Source organism: Sarcophilus harrisii, chromosome 2 (genome assembly GCF_902635505.1).
Source record: "Sarcophilus harrisii chromosome 2, mSarHar1.11, whole genome shotgun sequence".
NCBI lineage: Eukaryota > Metazoa > Chordata > Mammalia > Dasyuromorphia > Dasyuridae > Sarcophilus > Sarcophilus harrisii.
In genome coordinates this window covers 212009040-212029349 of record NC_045427.1, presented here as the reverse complement: position 1 = coordinate 212029349, position 20310 = coordinate 212009040, and the positions used below count along the sequence as shown (strand labels likewise).

General features: G+C 33.9%; 1 protein-coding gene across 2 annotated transcripts in view; it reads left to right on the top strand.

Annotated features, from left to right (window-relative positions):
* Positions 1 to 4379: 4379 nt before the first annotated feature.
* Positions 4380 to 20310, top strand: part of SPDYA (speedy/RINGO cell cycle regulator family member A) — a 28680-nt gene continuing 12749 nt past the window's right edge. Inside the window, exons 1-6 of one of the 2 annotated variants that reach the window (XM_012539843.3) lie at positions 4380 to 4501; positions 5229 to 5281; positions 6214 to 6468; positions 10081 to 10139; positions 15020 to 15105; positions 17822 to 17993. In XM_012539843.3, coding sequence (XP_012395297.1) covers positions 6234 to 6468; positions 10081 to 10139; positions 15020 to 15105; positions 17822 to 17993 — 552 coding nt within the window. In that variant the 5' untranslated portion in view covers positions 4380 to 4501; positions 5229 to 5281; positions 6214 to 6233. The remainder of the gene's footprint in view (positions 4502 to 5228; positions 5282 to 6213; positions 6469 to 10080; positions 10140 to 15019; positions 15106 to 17821; positions 17994 to 20310) is intronic. The other variant, XM_031951325.1, reaches the window with a different exon arrangement.

Below are 20310 nucleotides of genomic sequence, written 5' to 3'. Positions count from 1 at the left end.
ATATTAAGAAAGGGTTTGGAAGAAAACGGGCCTTTTCTGTTCATGTTAAATAACAATACAGGATGTACATAAGTGCCAGATAAATTCTAACATTTTGGAGATTTCAGAACAGCAATGAACTTAATGCGGAATGCAATAAAACTATAGATAGGATGTTTATAAAGAAAAACCATTGTAGTTAAATAGTATTCCATAGCACTATCACTAGGGGGCTTTCTTGTTTAGATTTCTAGAGTGACTCTCTACTTTGAGAAGTGATAACATGGAAGATGAGTAGAATTTAGAAAGGGGAAGAAGTGAAGAAAGGTATTCCAAGATTAGGAAGATGGTGAAAGTTTAAATGTCAGGGAAGTGGAAAATATCAAGTGTGATTAGGGGGAAGGAAGGAAATAGGTTGGTGCCATAAACATGCTGGATTGCCAGACTGGGAAATTTGGACATTATTATAAAAACAAGGATAAAATCTATGGTCTGTGGATTTTATTTTCATATTTTGATTACTAAACATTAGTTTTTTCAATAATTCTATGTATTTTTATTCATTTGAATATATTCTGTGAAGGTATCCGTAACTTTCACCAGACTGCCAAAGGATCCTTAAAAGGGTTTGTGCCATAAAAAAACTCCTTTGAACAGTAGGAAAACATTACTAATAGGTAGTTGAAAAAAGTGCATGTATTTTTTAAAAAATGGCTGATGGGTATGTAGTTTCAAGATTTCTCAAAGCTTTTCCCTGCTTCCTCCCAAAGATTTTTCAGTTCTTATTTGAGGCTCCTAACAGCTTTGTTCAGGTACTTATATCTGTTTTACAGTTAAGGAAACTAAGGGTCAAAAGGTACTTGGCCTAAAATCACACAGCTTCTAAGCATTGAAGGCAAAATCATTTGATATCCTTTCTATTATATCATAAAGTAGGTTTTCAAGTGGAGGAGTAGCAAAAAACACCAAAATGTGGTATTTGAGGAAGACTGGCTTAAGTACACATACTTAAGGTGAAGAAAGATGACACAAGAAAAATTGATTCAGAGGTTGTAATACCTTAGACATGAGAAAGTATTTTAGTATGACAGTATATTTAGTATGAGAAAGTATTTTAAACCTAAGTGACTAAGAGAATGATGGTACCATTGAAAGAATTGAATAAATAAAGGGGGAAGTGGCTTGAAGAGAAATGGTAGCTTGCAATTATGAAGAACTTTATAGTTTGAAGCAATTCTTCACGACTACTCAGAGATAGTCATCATTTTATATTTAAGGATACTGGTCTGTAATATTTAGGACCTACCAGGTCCATGGTCAGTAAGCATCAGGTCCATGATTAAAACTTACACTACTTTTGTGAGAAATTGGGGATTTTTATGGATGGAGGAGAGGGAGTTGGACCTTTGATTTTATGTAGAATTGCCTGAGGCCCTGGGAAATTGGATTAGCCTTACATCATACAGCCAGTAGGAGTCAGAGGTGGGACTTGAATTCAAGTTTTCCTGACTCTGAAATTGGCTTTATGCACCCATTTCTACACTTTTAAATTTAGAGATATTGTCAAGAAATATATCACAGAAGAGTCAGGGCTAGAGAGAACAATCTGGAAGTTGTCCATACAGGGACATTATTTGTTGAAGCTGCCAGTGACTTAAGCATGCAAATATTTATCTAAAGTGAATGAAGCAGAAAGGCTAATTGGATAGATAAATTTTTTTTTAAAGTGGATTAAGCCAGGCCTGCTGGTGTAGTCATGTTGTCCATTTCTGAGAAGGCTGAAGTGGTAGGCCATATAAATTTGGGTGTACTTAACTATAGTAGGACTAAAACTGATTGATCAAGTGCCAATGTGGTCAGTCTTCAAGAATAGGGGGCCAGATTCGGAATTTCTATGCCAATCATCAGGTCATGCTGTGAGTAATCAATATATGTACTTCAAACCTAGGAGATAGGGAGACCCATTCCTTCCTTCCCCCCCAAAAAGTATATCACTGCAATTCAGAGTGCTTTGACTATGATTTCATAGTCATACTAGGAATATAAATAAGAATATTGCTCAGTTCTTTCAGAACTATATAATTTATTTGGCTACTCAATAAATATTTCACATTTGGAATATCAACATCTAATTTTTATAAATAGTCTGAAATATTCTTAACACTAATGCCCTCTTCAATGCCATACCAAATCATCACTGTGGAAGGGGTTCTCATAGTAATCGGGGCCATTTTGTATTTTTTTATGTTTCATGTATTTTTTATATTGTTTGCATGTCACTAAAGGATTTATCGTTAAAGTTAGATCAGCTTGCTCATGATGAGCTCCATATTTAAGCTGCAAAGTATATCACAGGAATATGTTCAAAGCCTTTCCATTCTGATAGATCCTGTTAGAGTTAGTATTTCTCTGGAATATTTTTTGGGAACTTGGGGTCACCTCTATGCCACAATAAAGTCATAGGTGTAGGACTTTTCAGTAACTAGTTTTTTCATATCCTAAATAAAATGTTATTCCTATAATTGAACACCATACTTGAGCCATGGTTCCACCAAAACACAGTTTTTTTAAAAAGGCATTCCTTGTTTTGGCTGCTATACTTATGTTAATTTTAAACTAATGAAGGGTTTTTTGTTTTGTTTTGGTTTTTTTTACAGCTATCACATTGTTTACTTATTGAGTATAGCAAAGAGAGCTGATCTCCAGCTTTTGACACATACTGCCTATGTGTGACCCTTGGCAAATCATTGCACTTCTCAGTACTCAAGTCAACTCTTGGTTATAAGATACAGAGAAGGTGCCAACCTGTATTGCTAAAAGGGAGCTGCTGGTCACAGGAGTTTCCTATACCAGTAAACTCATATAGATAGATACTCTGACCTTACTGAGTACACAAAATTACCAAAGTTACATTATGCACTAATACTCCTAAAGAAGTTGCCTATGAAATTGCCTAAGAATTCACATGATCAGGATTAAGATCTATGCCAGTGAGGATCAAAAAGTTCCATGAATGAGAGGGATAGGATCTGTTGATCTATTCTTTTCTGAGCACCTTCACTGACCTCCAGATTGCCTACAGGATAACATACAAACTCTGCCCGACTTTTCAAAGCCATACACTGTCTAGTTCAAAGCTATCTTTTGAGCCTTATTTCATACTATTCCCCTTAGCTGCTCAAAGCTCCCTTGTGTGGTATGAACTTGAGACCTCTCTGTGAGGTTTCCTTTCATTGATGTCTGTATGCTCACTTGTTAGCAATGGCTCAGTATAAAGTTGGACTGAAATATACCTAAGCTATCTTTCAGTCCTACACCTTTGTGTGTTCATGCAAGCAATTTTCTGTCTTTAGAGCTCTCCTTCTGTATTGAGAACACCTCAAACACTGTCCACCTGACCAAAAACACTCACTAGCCACGAATCTTTCAGTACCATTAAAAAGAATCTATTGAAGACAGCGGGTAGAAGAAACAAAACATAGCCCTCTCCCCGACTTTGAGAGGCCATCAAGGGGATCTGCAAGAGGGAGGTTGTGACTACTCTGCTTATCTGCCAAAGGAGGTTGGACTAGATCTCTAACAATCTGTTCCAGCTCTAAATCTAATCTAGTCCAACTAGGAAAAGATTCAAATTTGCTCTTTTTATTTTCTTCAGATAATTGTAAAAAGCCAAAACAAAACCAAAAAACCCTTCAGATAACTTAGCTGAGTCACAGCCAACCACGACTCCCTTGGATCTTGATTTTCAGGCTCCTGCTCTTGCTACTACATAATCCTGTGCCCGAGTGGAATCTAAAAAAATTTCTCTGGAAGAATATAGCCAACAGGGGTTTGCTGATACTTTATTAGGTTCTAGGATAACCTCCCCATCCCCATCCCTGCCAAAAAAAAAAAAAAAAAAAGTGCCTTGAAAGGAAAAGTTTTTTTTTCAGTCCAATATTTAATTAAATAACATCTAAGTCCGTGCTTTTTCATTGTTAAACGTATTGGCTTATTCATTACAAAGCGGTTATGACAAGCCATGCGCATCGGAGCAGAACGAAGCCTTCCCTACCTGTGCCAGCCGGTACCCTGTGGACGCCCGAGCACGGGAAACGGCTTGATGGAAAAACAGGCCCCGGGAGGCCGGCCCAAACGGACAAAAGGGTGCTAATTATCGCCGGGCACCTTCATTTGACCTAACATTTGGTGCCGACCCAGAACTCCCCAGCTGTCACACATAAGCCCACCCGAGAGCTCCGGAGCACGAGGTAAAAGGGCACGTGACACGGGGATGGGTCGCGTGGCGCCCCGCCCAGGGCTCCTCCACAGCCTCTGATTGGCTGCCTGGAGCCGGGACTCGCGCTCCTTCACGCTCCCCCTCTCCGAGTTGGCGGGAGGTTCGGAGTGTCCCGTGGTGTGCAGCTGTTTGCCGTCGAGTGAAGTAACTGCTCTCGGCTTTCCCTGAGGCCGGAAGCCACAGGACTTGCCCCTGCTCGCCATTTGTTCTACAGACGTAGAGCCCAGGCTTTCTGCCACTCAGGTACTTCCCCCATCTCCAGGTTTGGTTGCCTCAGGATATCACCTTTGCCCCGGAGGCTGCGGAGAGCGAGCGAACGACGAGGGACGTCCACCGAGAGCGCCTTCCCGCGGGGCTTTTCCCGAACTGTTCCCCAGACCGAGGCTGCCTCGCCCGTCTCCCCTCCTCGTTCCAAGGGCAGCCGGTGGGGCGGTGGGAGCGGAGGGGGCGGAGTAAGCCAAAGAGGGGCGTGTTAGGGATCAGCGTGGGTGAGTCAGGCCGCGTCCAGAGGGCGAGAAGCGGCCCGTGAGGAAAGGGGGGGTGGGAGCAATGTGTGGGCGAGGCGAGGGTGCACCCAGGAGAGAGGGGACTGTGGGGGGGGGGTTGCATCGAGGGGGGAGGAAAGACAATTTGAATATGGGGTAAATGCACGGGGACAGAGGAGGGAAAGTGAGTGAGCTCAGGGCGGGGAGGTACGGAGCGGGATGAGTATGCTTCCAGGATGCGATAAGCGCGTTGAGGGGGGAAAGGTTGGATGTGTGATAAGTGGCTTCGAGGGGGAGGGCTGGATGGGATGAGCGGGCACGGCGGGGGGCGGTGCGAGAGGTGCGTGGGTGTGTTGTGACGGGGGGTTCGGGGATGTGTGAGTCGGTGTGCACACGCTCCTAGCTAGCTGAGAACGCTAGCGAGGCCCCACCTCTTGATTTTGCGCGGCTGGAATTTCACTCATGGCTGTACTTTTTGCTTCCAGTAGAGGGCAGTGCCCGCGGGCCACACACTTCAGGTAGCTGGCTGCTAGAACAGGTGAGTTCAGACTAGAGCGTGAAATATCTCATAGCTGTTGCATTGCGGAGACAAACTTCCGTTCCTGTAGTTTTGTTTGGGTTAGGGTTCTTTATACCTCAGCCCATCCTCCAGTGTTTAAGACAAATGCTTCCACGTTTGTGCACAGCTATAGCCTTGTGCGTTATCGTGCACTTAAGTTTCCTGTTTAAACTGTTTCAGGATGGGCTATTTCTGTAAATTTACAAATTTGTGTGAATTTAGAGGAGGCCGAATGTCATAGAGTTGTTAATCCTGTAAGTAATGCTATATCTCCTGGAAATATTAAGTCGTTATGTGTGGGAAGAATGAAATTGTAAGCATTGCCCGTAGAATAAATCTATATGGTTTATTCAGAACTTTATGCATTGCAAAAATCATAGTAGATAACCCATTGGATCTAGCACTTTTCCCTTGATTACTTTAAAAATGCTTGGGCTAACTGTATAAATAATGCTAATTGTAGACTTTTATGTAAACTGCTTACCATTTGTGCCTGGTATCATATAGTACTGACTGCATATCGTTAAATGTTAGATAATTTTATGGTAAGACTTTCATTTGTGCTTATTCTATATGATTTTTCTGCTTTCATGGCCTAGTCATTTATCCATTTACAATAACTTCAAAAAATTAAGCAATTTTTTCATTTGATTAGTCTCTCAAAGTTCATTTCATTGCTGAAGTTAATGATTATTAAGGATGATTTGAATTTTTTATTAAAAACTGAATAAATGCTTTTTGGATAATTGAGTGAATTTTAAAATTTACCCTAGTGCTTGTTAATACAAAAATATGTGTTTTTTACTGTTTTCTAATATAATACTGACAGTGTTAAGATTATGCAAATGCTATCTATTTTATGTGGAAATGAAATTCAATATGATAATTTTTTTTTGTTTTATTACTTATAGGATTCTTTTCAATAACCAGAATGAGACACAATCAGATCTGTTGTGAGACACCGCCAACTGTCACTGTTCATGTAAAATCAGGATCAAGTAGATCTCATCAGCCAAAAAAAACTATTAATCTTAAGCGTCCTATTTTTAAGGAGAGTTGGCAAGCATCTGAAAAAAATGCACATAATAGTAACAAGTCTAAACGTTCTAAAGGACCGTGTTTAGTTATACAGCGGCAAGAAATGACTGCTTTCTTTAAATTATTTGGTAGGTTAAAGTATTTTAATAGTTAAGTAAGAATGCAAAAATTAGTTACAGAAACAGTTATTACTCGTTTTCCATTGTCATCAGACTATCTTATTTCCTATATCAGACTTCTCACTCTCAATAAATCTATAAAGTTTCTTCTATACTAACCAGATTTTCTTACGTGACTCACTGATTTAATGGCTCATATCAGAGTAACTGATACCAACTCTGGAAAATATGTTTACAGTTTGGGTTTACTTTCATCTCATATAAAGTTTTAAGTAAGATGTGGGATTAATAATACTAATACAATCTTCGGAGTAAAACACAAAAATTGATCAACCTGTTAAATTATTTTAATGTTATCCTTCATCAGATTAAGGATGAGATTGACATAATTTTTTACCCAGAGCATATGATGCTTGCTATGCTGGTACTTTTCATTAATTATCAGATTCTTCTTTGATCTACCAAAAAAGCATGTGGTACTTGATATTGATCTCGGATGGTTGTTGGCAATAACAATATGAACTATAATAAGAGCTGGGGCTGGAGAATTGTAGAAGATATCTAGGACATTAACAAAATCAAAAAGATTCTAGAGATAACACAAGGACTGCAAAAGGCTTGAGAACAAGATTCCTTTTTTGTAATAACATTGTGACATATTAGGAAAAAGAGAATTAGATACAAAAATTTGAGCTTTTAAGAGAGGGAAACTTAGAAAAAAGTTATGGAGAATTTGGGGGAGAAAGTATAGAAAAAAAGAAGATAGTAAAGACATATTCTAATCTCTGATTGATGCTCTAGAATCCTGGTTCTTTCCTTGTCTCACTATTGATAAGCTTTATTAGGTTATGAATAAAAGGAGCCTGCAGAAAAGCTTCTGGTTTGTAGTTTCTCCCAGCATCTGTGCCAGATCCTGTAAGGAGGAGTAGAAGACTCCTCTATCCTTTAGGTCATTTAGGAAATGGGAAAGAAACTGATTAGGCAAAAATATATTACTGTTTTTTCAAAAGAAGACTATCATTACTATTAATAATTGTTGTAAGATGCAAAACTGAATTTTAAAAGCAATGTTAACTTTTAAAACAAAGTAATCTATTGGATCCGTTGATGTGAGTACTTCTTTCACTGGTACAAAGTAAATGTCATCCATATCATTTCCTCTTATCCATATCTTTCTAAGTATTACAGCCAATGTAATTGAGGCTTTCCTCTAGAGTTTTAAAAGAATATTTTGTTAATACCTTTGCCATATTTGGGACAGCAGGGTGTGGCACAGAGGGTTGGGCTTGGAGTTAGAAAGACTCATCTTCCTTTATTCAAATGTAACTTCAGACACCTACTAGCTGAATGACCCTCAGCAAGACAATTAACCCTGGTTAGCATAGTTTGCTCATCTGTAAAAAGAGCTGGAGAAGGAAAAAGCCAAATCACTCCAATATCTTAGCTAAGAAAACCCAAATGGAATCACAGAGTCAGGCACAACTGAACAGTAATTATAGTTTTCAGATCACGTCCTGAATATAATCCAGTATACCCTCTTTTCTGGTCTTACATATTCTTGTTAATGCCTTTTATACCATTTTCCAAAAGTGAGTTGTCTCTGACAATGTGCTACAATAATTTTATGCCCTACCTAACTAACATGCATTTTCTTTCATCACTTGTAATTTTAATTCTGATGAGGTAATGGTGCATTTCATAATTCAGAGGTATGATTATGGTAGAATATTGGTTTTAAAGAAAAAGGCTTTTGCAATAGGGAGCACCTTGGAATCATTACAACCATTGTCTACATTCCCAAAAAAACCAGCTTGACATCCTCATATTCCATTCTGTATCCCACTCATTGACCATCTTCATTGCATATTTAGTGAGCTTCTTTAGTGAATTCAGCGGCATGATCTGGTCTATATATGTTCATCATCTACCTGATTTTTCCTTCATGAATGACTAAATCAAATCTCTTTAGACCATGGATGTTATTAATGAAAACCTTTGGTGAGCACTATATTAAGTAATATAGTGAGGACCATTTAAGCACAATGTCATCTACAATTGGCATCTAGTGAAATTTACCATCTATATGACATTCTTTTTCCATTTGACCTGTTCAATAGTATCTTTAACATTGGTGAATAACTAGTGAGGTTATCTACAATCCCTATTTTGTGCCAGGCCTGATAACTGATCCTCAGGGATTATTTAGACAAAGTTATAACATATATGTATGGGACATTTTTTTTTTCTTAAAGGGAACCCTCAAGGCTGTGTTTTAGTTCCCCAAAGCAAAATTTTTTTAAATTTAAAAAAAAAATCATTGGAATCATTTTTTGTAACTTTTACTCAACTCTTAATTTTGAAGATGTAGGCTACTATAGAGAATTGTGAAAGCTATAGAAATGAGAAAGGTATGTGTTGCTCTTTTCTGATATCTTCTCTGTCACCTATTTGTTGTTATACCATTCTTGATCACTTTCATTATTTGGGAATTTTCTAATATATTTTAGTAACTTTTAAAAAGCCATGTTTAGCTCTTTATTTTGGAATTTTTTTTGCATCTTGGATTTTTGAGATTGGGAAAATGATCTGAGTGCCTTTGAAATTGTTGTCTTTAATACACAGTGGTGTGTATATTTGATAAGGTAGAACTACTATTTCATCTTAAATGTCACAACTTCTTCAAATAGGCAATCAGGTAGTGAAGTGATAAGTTCAATTATAATAGTTCCATTGTCATTGATGATGAGAATATATCATATCAGAGCACTGACAGGATTGTTCTGTATCACATATATTTGATCTGTTTTATTTCCATATGCTTAGAGTGATCTGGATTAGTTGGATTTACACTGACCTTTCTGTTAGCTTATTTTCATTTTTTTTTTTTTTTGCTGCTTTTGTGAAGCAATATGCTTTTAATTATAACATTCATAACATTTTGCTTATAATGGTTTAGTTCAATAATAGGTGTAAAAAATACATTGTTTCAGTTTTGTTCTGATTTAGTAATTTTGGAAAACATATTTTAAATTCTTGTTTAAAGTTAGTTATTAGATTGCTTTTTAAAAAGTAGATAATAGTTCAGTAAAAAAAAAATAAAATGTTTTCTATGATTTGGGTTTAGCAGCCAGCATTTTTTTTTTCAGATTTTCATTCAAAGTTTGATAAAAGTGTCTGACAAAATAAGTGATATAAATAAATAATAAATAAATAAAATAAGTATTTTAATAGCCAAAATAAATAAATTGCAATACATTGAACATATATAGATAAGTTTATTTATATTCCTTTTAGAAAAGAAGGAAAATCTAGAGCTACCCACCCAAAGTAAATCTCTTAAAATCCTATTGCCTACAATAGTGTAGTAATTTATAATCATCTCATTTCCTTCCAATCTCATTTTATATATACAAGCAAATCAGATGTTGAAGATAACTGCTGAAAGCAGTAGTTATTTGGAGACTTCTCGCTGTAATAGATATTGCAGTGCCTGAAAACTGTAGGGCATCTCTGTTTTGACCATCCTTATTTATCTTCATAACAAATATTTATGACTCATTATGTAGAAATTCTTCAAGAAGAGTTTATTTTAAAAATAAAAGTAGTAATCTGTTGTTGCAGATGATGACTTGATTCAAGATTTCTTATGGATGGATTGCTGCTGTAAAATTGCAGATAAGGTAAATTTTGTAAGCATGTAAGGATTAGCAAGTGACACATTGGTATCTGGACTGCATCTTAAGAATCTTAATTAAATTAAAAAGTGAGATTGATCAGAATTAAGAAAAGAAATGTGTTTTTATTGCTTCATAATTTTAATTTGTATGAATTTCTTGAGGTAAGAACATTAAAATCTGGAACTGTGATCTACATTTTGGCACATTCACCAGTTCTGTTTTCAGGACCATAGGATGCTGATTGAATATAATGAATGAGTGGTCTTGTAGGTTTTAGATCATTAAAAATTATAACAATTGTCATGGTAGAAAGCAATGTAATATTTAGGTTAATATATTCTACTCTGCATTTTAATAATTTAATAAGAAATTCAGGTAAAAAATCAGTGATAATTTTTTAAAATGGGCATTTTTTTAAGAGATCTTACTTTGGAACTCTCAATATAGAATAAAGTTGTTGCATGCTGTATGGTATATACTAGGGAAAAGAATAATCCCACACAAACAGCAAAAGCCCTTCTGAGTATTCCTGATTGCAGCAGGAATACATGGGTTTTTTTAAAAGGGAAAACATTCGATTTTATGTAGGTAGGTATGGAAGAATCATCATCATATCATATTTATTATAAAATGACAGATATGGAAATGGGAAAAGGATCTGGTTGACCAACATGTCCAAAACAGAACTTCTTAAATTATCTTCCCACTGAATTCCAAATTTCACCCTAACTTAATTATTTTTGTCAACAGTACACTAACTTGGTCACTAAAATTGAAATCATCATCCTTTTTTCATTCTCCTTCACCACCTATATCTGAATAGTTAACTCTATTTTACTTCTATTACATCTGTTCTTTTCTTTTACTCATATGGTCACCAACCTATATGCATAAGACATTCCAGCTCTTACCTCCGTGTATTTGTATAGGTTATTTTCTATATATTTTGTGGGGTTTTGTTTTGTTTGTTTGTTTTGCTGAGGCAATTGGAGTTAAGTGACTTGACCTGGGTCACACAGGAAGTGTTAAGTGTCTAATCCAGATTTGAACTCGGGTCCTCCTGACTTCAGGGCTAGTGCTCTATGTACTGTGGCACCACCTAGCTGCCCCATTTTCTATATATTTTGAATGCTTTTCCTACTTCTTCCTTTTGGAATTCCTGCATTCTTTCAAGGCTCAATTTATGTGACACCTATTTCCTAATTTCTTCAGTTTGTGTACTTTCCTCCCCTCCCTCACTAAAAATTGTTATAGTATATTTGTTTGCTCTTGGTAGGTTATAAGCTTGAAGATAAGGGAGCATTTCATTTGCTTAAATGCTTATTGAATTTAATTAGATGGCTAATAATTATTTGTTAGAGTGAAACAACTCTAGCAGCATTATTTCAAAATTAATACATTCCTTTCTGATGGATTTAAGAGGCAATCTCAGGCAAAATTTTATTTAAGGTAATATGCAGTCCCAACACTTGAAGATTTTGAACAGCAGATGGCAGTGTTTACAAAGTAACAAAACAGTTAACAAACTTAATACCTCTTATAGATTGACAAATACTTCCAGCATTTTTATATGAGAAAACTAATGTGCTTGACTGTGACTTGCCTGATGTCATAGGAAAAGCAGCAATACCTGGGCTAAGGTCTTTTAACCTAGACCTGCATTTGCAAGAGAATTGTCCTCCTCTTCTTCCTTTACTACCATCCTTCCCCTCTAATACCTTCCCTTCTGAGATTATCTTCCATTTATACTAGTAGAAGATGGAATTTTAGCTGGAACTTGGAAGCGAAGAGGTGGAGATGAGGAAGACATTTGAAGCATTGGGAACAACCAGTGAAAATGCCTGAAATTAAGAGATGTAACTGAGAAATTGTAAGGAGGCCAGTATCACTATCATAAGAATCATGATATGGAAAGAGAAAGGGAGTGTAAGAAAAATGGAAAGGTAGGAGGAGACCAGAGCATTTTATATTTGGTCCTGAAAGTAATAAGGAACCACTGGAATTTATGGTTAGGCTTTCATTTTTAAAAGACCACTTTGACAGATAAATGAAGAATAGACAGGAATGAAAAAAAAATCTGTAGAGGGGAGACCAATCATCAGGTTGTAGTATTCCAGATCTGAAATGCTGAGGAGGGTATACGTTAGTGGTAGTAATGTCAGAGCAAAGAAGTTGGTCATATATGAGAAATGTTTGATAAGTTGAATTGATAGGACTTAGTGAATGATTGCATGTGGATCATGAGAGGAGGAATTGAGTTTGACACTTGGATTTTAAGATTGGTTGATGAGGATAGTAGTGCCTTTAAGACTGGGTGATAGGAGAATGATAGTGTTTTCAACAGTAATAAGAAAATTAGGAAAAGTGGAGATCATATTGAATTTAAGAGGTCATCAGGAGATCCATTTTGAGATTTCTAATTGGCAGTTGGAGATGAACAACTGTACAATGAGAGAAATTAGGACTGGATAAATCTCACTTGATATTACCATAGAGATGATAATTGAATCCATAGGAGTTGATGAGATTAGCAGATGAAATGAGAGAAAGAGAAGGGAGAGTAGGATAGAATGTTGGGAGACACCGATAATTTGTGGTCATTATCTTTGTGAAGGTCCAAAAAAAAAAAAAAAGATATTGAGGAGTAATTGTGCTGAAAGGAGAATCAAGAGAGAGCAGGATCACAGAAACCAAAACCTGAAGAGAGGTCAAGAAGGACTTGTCTTCCTTGACTGAGAAAAGGACATTACATTTATCACTTTAAGAGATAATTAAAACTTTGGAGAACTGTTTCAGTTGAATGATGAAATCATCTGCAATCCCTTTTATTCAGGAGTGATTTAGTCTCCATTAAACATTCTTATAATTCAAATTAAACTTCAATGACTACAAAAGATATGCCAGAATAAAATTCTGTATGAGAAAAAAGATAAACATGAAATTCATTAATTACATTCACTTATTGTTTTCAAATTCTTTCCAGACTATGTTCTAGTTGTTAACCTCATTTATTTCTCTGGTTCAATCAAGGGGATGATAGTTTTTTTTTTTTTTTAATATGAATTTTCTCTTATCTTCATTGCCCTATGATTAATTTTGGTGTGGCCTAAATCATTCTTTGCAGGTCTTTAAAATACTTGGCAAGGAATGATAATTCTAGGTGACCATTAATGTTTTGCTATTGTACTATGATACCATTGTAATATCATACTAAATATATTACATGATGCTTTTGTAGGATGATACACTTAAAGATATTCTGCACGTTCATCTACATATAAAATTTTATGTTATACTAATTTTTAATAATCTCATTTAAATTCAATTTTTTTTTTTTTTTTTTTTGCTGAGGCAGTTGGGGTTAAGTGACTTGCCCAGAGTCACACAGCTAAGGAAGTATTCAGTGTGAGGCCAGATTTGAACTCAGATCTCCTGACTTAAGGGCTGGTGCTCTAGCACAGTGGTGTGCTACCCAGCTGCTCCAAATTCAACAATTTTTCAATGAATAGGCAACATAGGTTTGTTAAAGGGGTCTTTTTTGTTGGCATGTATGATTATTATAATAATATAATAATGTTTTCTAATTTAAGAACCTATTCATATCACAAATTTATGACAAGGATATTACATCATTTTTCACTTTTTTATATTAATTATGGAAGACACAAAATTAAATATAGTAGTAGTTCCCCTATTAGACCTATGCCATAAAGAAAAAGAAAAAATATCGGTTCAGAAATATCTCTTTTTGTAGTTGGGAAAGAATTAAAAACCAAGGGTTTCATTTGAGAAATGGCTGAACAATTGCAGAATATAAATGTGTGTTTTTTTTTGTTTTTTTTTTTAATAACAAAGAAAATGTAAAGTCTGGGTGTTGAACATTTAGTTGAACCACAACCCAAATTACTAACAAAATCATTTCTTATTTGGCTAGAAACCCAGAGGGTCTTCCCCATCTAGATTCATTCATTTAGTTAATTCGTTTTCCTTCGTTTTTTTTTTAAGTAAATTTTACTTTTCTGGCAACTAGATGAAAGAGGAGATTCCTTGCCTGAATTGCTATCTAGCCATATTCACTGAATGGGTACAGCCTTAGTCAAACTGAGCCCTGTTGAAGACAGCTTAAAAAAGCCAAGGTCTTCCATTTCATCTAGGGCCATCTCCAGTTGTCTTGAACTTGCCACTGGACCCAGATAGCTCTAGAGAGTTTCGAAAGTGAACTAGGTAACCTTGCTCAGCCCTCCCCCACTTAAATCCAATTTACTTGCATGTCATGGCATCACCTCCCTGTTGTCCTCTTCAAGAATGAAGGACAAACAAAAACATGATTGTATTATTCAAAATACTCTTGTCTTATAGGAAATAACCAAAGGATAGGTTCAGAAAAACCTAGAAAAACTTGAATAAATTTCTGCAGAACGAAATGAGCAGAATCAACAATTTATATGATACCAATACTATAATGACAAGCTTTTGAAAGACTTAAGAACTCATCATTGTTATAACTATCATTGCAATAATAAACTATGTTCTTTATCGTTACCTCCTAATAAAAAATTGATCAATTTAAAATCTAGAATGAGACATATGTTGTTTGTAGTCATGAACAATATATATATATATTTTTTGCTTGACTATGCAGATTTAAGAATTTTTATTTTTTCTTTTAAAATGAGATGGGAGGGAGAGAAAATAAATGCTTGTTAATTTAAAGATAAAATGCAAATAAAGAAATGTGTAAAAGAATATTTTAAGTTTTTAAAAAATATGTAAAATATAAAACTTTGTATTAGATCATCAAAAAATTTAAAGATGTTAATCATTTTAAGTAAATTTTACTTTTCTAAAACATTAATATTAAAATTTTAACCCTTTTCCTCTAGTATCTTCTGGCTATGACCTTTGTTTACTTCAAGAGGGCTAAATTTAGTATAAGCGAGCATACCAGAATAAATTTCTTTATTGCTCTGTAAGTATATTTTCTTTCATTTGATTGTGTGGGAGGATTTTTCCTATATAAAGTTCTTTATTCTGAATAAAGTAACAACTTATAGTAAACTTTATCTAAAGTCATTGCATTGGTTTAAGGGATATTCCTATGTGAAGATTTATGTTTTTTCTTTGGAAAAGGGATTTCTTTATGTCCTTTTCCCAGACTTTATTTTTATTCATAGACCAAAATACTAATAAGTGGTAATAATATTTGTATTATTGCAGTGCTTTATACTTTTAAATGTTTCCAATCACTTATTTAATTTTATTTTATAGGGCTGCAAATGTTTTAAAATATTTTTTCCAAGATGAGTATTTGATTTGAAATTGCCTTATTGACAATTGAAATATTGTAAACATCACTGTGAAAATTTGTTCCCAGTCAAAAACTCATTCCTCACTGCCTTTTAGTATGCATGATTTAGAATACGAAACACTGGTTTATAAGTGAATCTTTGTTTCTGAGCTCTTCCACTAAATTTAAATATTTTACCTTAATTTTCTAATGATAGGAACAGCTATATAAAGTACCAACCCTGAAGTCAGGAGCACCTGAATTCAAATCTGTTCAGACACATAACACTTCCTAGCTGTGTGAACCTGGGCAAGTCACTTAACTCCAATTGCCTCAGCAAAAATAAACAAACAGATAGATAGATAGATAAATGATAATAGCTCAGTTCTCCAGCCTTTGTAGATTAGACTTGTCTTGTAGTAAAAAATATATATATATATATAAAGTGTCCCAGAAGTCTTATGGTGGTTTTAAAAGCTAATTTTTTCTATTATATTTGAATGAAGTGCTGCTCTTGTAAGGACTCTTGTAAGCGTACATAATTTCCAGTTTATAAGAATTTAATAATAGAGCTTAAATACATAACTATGAAAATGGAGAAAACAGGTTGAATTATTTGTAGTCTATCAGCAAAAAAAGATAATTCTTAAGGAAAATGTAAATCTGAATCAGTCATTAAAGACCATAGATAGACATGTATTCTATCCCTTAATATGGAATAAATACACATTTCCAAATGCAGAGGGGAAACTGAACCCATTATACCTGTTTTATTTCTTAACAAGAATCTTACTAAAATTAGTGAGCTACAAAAGAATTTGTATTTACTGCATTTGAATTTTCTCTTTTTGTTCTGAATATACATGTATGTATTGTCTCCGTTATTAAATCATAACTTCCTTTAAAAGAATAAATGAGCTAATATTTGTAAAATCCTCCCTACTTCTTCAAAGAATAATAATTCTTGATGATGAGGAGGATGAATAAGAATTAAGTTGTGGAAACAGTTTATACCTCTGTTATACATGTTTTATAAATTGAATATTCTATTCTACAGTTTATATCTGTGAATTAAATCCTTTTCTCCCAAACTCCTAAATCCCTAACGTTCAAATTTCATTTAGTTCCCAGGATAATTTCTATTTCATACTTTTTTTATAAAATGCTCATTAGAAAAATATTGCTATTAGAGCATCTTACACAAATGACTATCATAGAACTCTTCTCAAGACTAGCAGACATAGATTAGTACATAAAGCTGTATATTATTTTGAAATTTTGTGATAATTTATCGATTTTGTGCCACTGTACCTCTACAGTTCTTCAATTGGCTCCCAATTAGTGTGAATAGTGAATTCCCATTAAGCAGTTGCGTTATTTGAAGTTACACTACATTTTTTCATTGGACTGGAATTAATGGCCATATTTATATAATTATAACTTCAAGTAATACAAATTTAAATATATCTAATCACTTCATAGAAATCATTATTCACATTAATTGGTTACCTATAGGTTGGCAATGGTTCTTTGTATTACAATGACAATTAAGAAGAGAAGACCTTATCTTAAGATTTTAAAGTAAAGGAAAACTCCTATGTGTATAATGTAGTTTATCAAATGTTTGTAAAAATTTTTGTGCTCATGTATATATAAATATGTTTATAATTGCTTTGAAAAGGAATATGAAATAAAAAATTATTCTGATCTTGAAGTGAAGAGAAAATTGGGTTCAAATCCTATCCCTAACATTTACTGTGTGATCGTGAGCATGTCAACCTTATATCTTTGAACCTCAAGTTTCTGTAAAATGAACAGAATAGTAACCTATTTCACAAGGTTGTGGAAAAGGTGCTTTGTAAAGGATAAAATGCTATATAAATATGAAGTATTTATAAAAAAACATATTTGCAGTAACTCATTTCTGTTACATTTTAGTTTTTAAAATACCTTATACATATTATTTAACATAGTCCTCCTCTTCTACATATTAACAAACGAATGCTCAGAGGGATTGTGATTATCCATAGGTTTACTTAGTGGTGGTAAAGCTGGAACTCTAACCCTATCTGAGCCTGATAGTTTTATCAATACACAATGAACCTAGCACTGCCTTTATAGTCCCGGTATGAGAAAACACTGGTCATTTATATTACTGACTTTTTAAGTCCATTGATGGACATTTAAGTCCTAACACTGTGCTAGATGTGGTACCAAATAAGAGAGTAACTACAGAGCATAAAATTTGACCAGCAATATAATAAAATGGGTTCAAATGGGTACTTTATAATAGTTTTAAATTTTTGTATATTTCTTTTAACATAACATTAAGTGAAGGGAGAGCTAAGATTAGATATGTATTTCTGTTTCATAATATTATTGTGTTAATTTTTTATAGGTATCTGGCTAATACAGTTGAAGAAGATGAAGAAGAATCAAAGTATGAAATTTTTCCATGGGCTTTGGGAAAAAACTGGAGGAAATTATTTCCTAATTTCTTAAAGTTAAGGGATCAGCTTTGGGATAGGATTGACTATAGGGCTATTGTAAGCAGACGGTGCTGTGAAGAGGTAAGGATTTTTTTTTAAATAAAAATTTTTATATAACATTAAATTTATACATTTTCATTTTTGTATTTCCTTCATAAAATGATTATATTTTATATATTGAAGAATAGATTTAGTGTTAGTTATTGCCTTTTACATGGCTTGTATTTTAAACTGCATCCTTTTTATAGTTGATATTTTAATCTTAAAACATGGACAGTTTTTGTTTTCATACATGACCTTCTATAAAAAAGGATAGGATCATGTGTTTAGAGCTTAAGGGGAACTCCTGATTCAATTCCTTTTTTTTTTTTTTTTTAACTTCTTTCCAGACTTAAAAAAAAAAAAAAAAAACATGGGGGAAATATATCACATGATATTGCCATAACCTATGTATTTGCTTGATAATGATGGCATTGATATGGGATAGTAGTAATTGCTATTAAATAAAATATTTGTGATATTTCAGGTATGTAGACACTCTTGGTCTGAAATGAAAATTAGTTTTTCTGGAGGTTGGTTTGACACTGAAAAAGAAAACTAATTTTTTCTAATAAGTACTATAACATTAGTTACCAATAAAATAAAATCATTAACACTGAAAACTAACAGATAAATTCTTGAGGTATTTCCCCTTCCCTTTGAGTTCCTAAAACAAACTTCGGGTATATTCAGATCATATCTGTGAAACATCCATGCAGAGGAATCTAGATTGGTGTGCTTGTATAATCTAGCATTAAAAGCCTTCTGACGTTAATTGGACAAAGAAGCTGATACTAAGTATTAATTGAGAATTAAAAAGAACCAGGCTTCTTGCAAATCCCACCAAAAAAACAAACAAACAAAAAAACTTAACAGAGAGAAATATTAAAGAAAGTAAATGATAAAACACATATAGACCTATACAAGAAAATAAATATAAATTATTTTTATAAATATAAAGAAAAAATTAGCAAGAGTGCTGTATTATATAGAGCAATTGAAAGTGCTGAATGAAAAGTACTTAAAAACATATTTGAGTTCTTTTATCACTGGAGGTCTTTTAAACCTCCAGTTTATGAAGAGCAATGAAAATGGAAAAAGAAACCCTGCAGATATCCTGGGAGATATATTCAAAAGTATAAAATATATGACACTTTGAAAAAAGTTAACAAGAATTGACCATGTTAAGAAAATTTCAAGACCAAATAATAGAAAAGCTTGAAAAAAGCAAATAGTCAATTAATGACTAATAAAATTAAGCAAGAATTTTTAGAAGAGTAAAAAAAATAGCCAACATGGAAAAGAGAAATAATAGAAGAAAAAAATGTTTAATTCATAGAAGCAAGGATCAGCCAATTTACTACAATGGACAATAAAATAGTACAGAATGAAGAACAAATTTATTGGAAAATGTAAAACTACGTAATAGATTTGGGAAATAATATCTTGATGTAGCAATCCTAGGATTATTTTACATCCCGAAAAACCTAGACAAAAAAAAAAAAAAAGAATTTGGGGAAGGTATTTGAGGAAATCCTCAAAGCAAATTTCTAAGAATTGCCTCACCCCTTCTTCCTACACACACACACACACACACAGACCAATAACCAGAAATTGTTCACATCAAAAACTTGAAACTTCGAAGTACTTCTGAGGCAATAATTAAACAAAATATGATGTGTGAGTGTTATGTGATATGTTACCATAAGAAATGGCAAAACACACAATTTCAAAGCAAACTGTGGGAAGATGATTTATATGAACTGATTCAGAATGAAGTCAGAAGAACTGAGAGCATTTATACAAGAGGATTTTATAAAAACCAACAATTTTGAAACTGACCAGTCACAGACAAACCAAGAGACTGAAGATGAAGCATGGTAGCTATTTAGCTGCCAAAGAAGTGAGACACGAATGAGAAATGTTTGGGGGCATAGGCAACATGGAAATTTTTTAATTGAATATGCACTTTTATTACAAGGGTTTTTTATTTTTCACTTGTGGGAGAAAATGAAAGAAATAGCATAAATGTTTATTTTTATTAATTAGAAAAAAATTAATTGGAGGAGGAAAAATAGCATCACACAAATAGAAAGCACAGAAGCTTGAAAATGAAAAACCCAGATTTAAATAGTGTTAGATATATGATAGTTATATTTTAAATTCTGTTACCATAAGGAGACCATTAGAGTAAGTTGCCAGAAGAAAGAACAAAATCACTAAACCAAGAATAAACAGGATTAGAATAAACTCAAGAACTAGGGAGGAACACAGAAATTAAAATATAAATTGGTCAGAAAAAATGATTTAATTAGTTTTCATTAGGTAAATTTAAAATAATTTTTGTGGGAGTCAATAT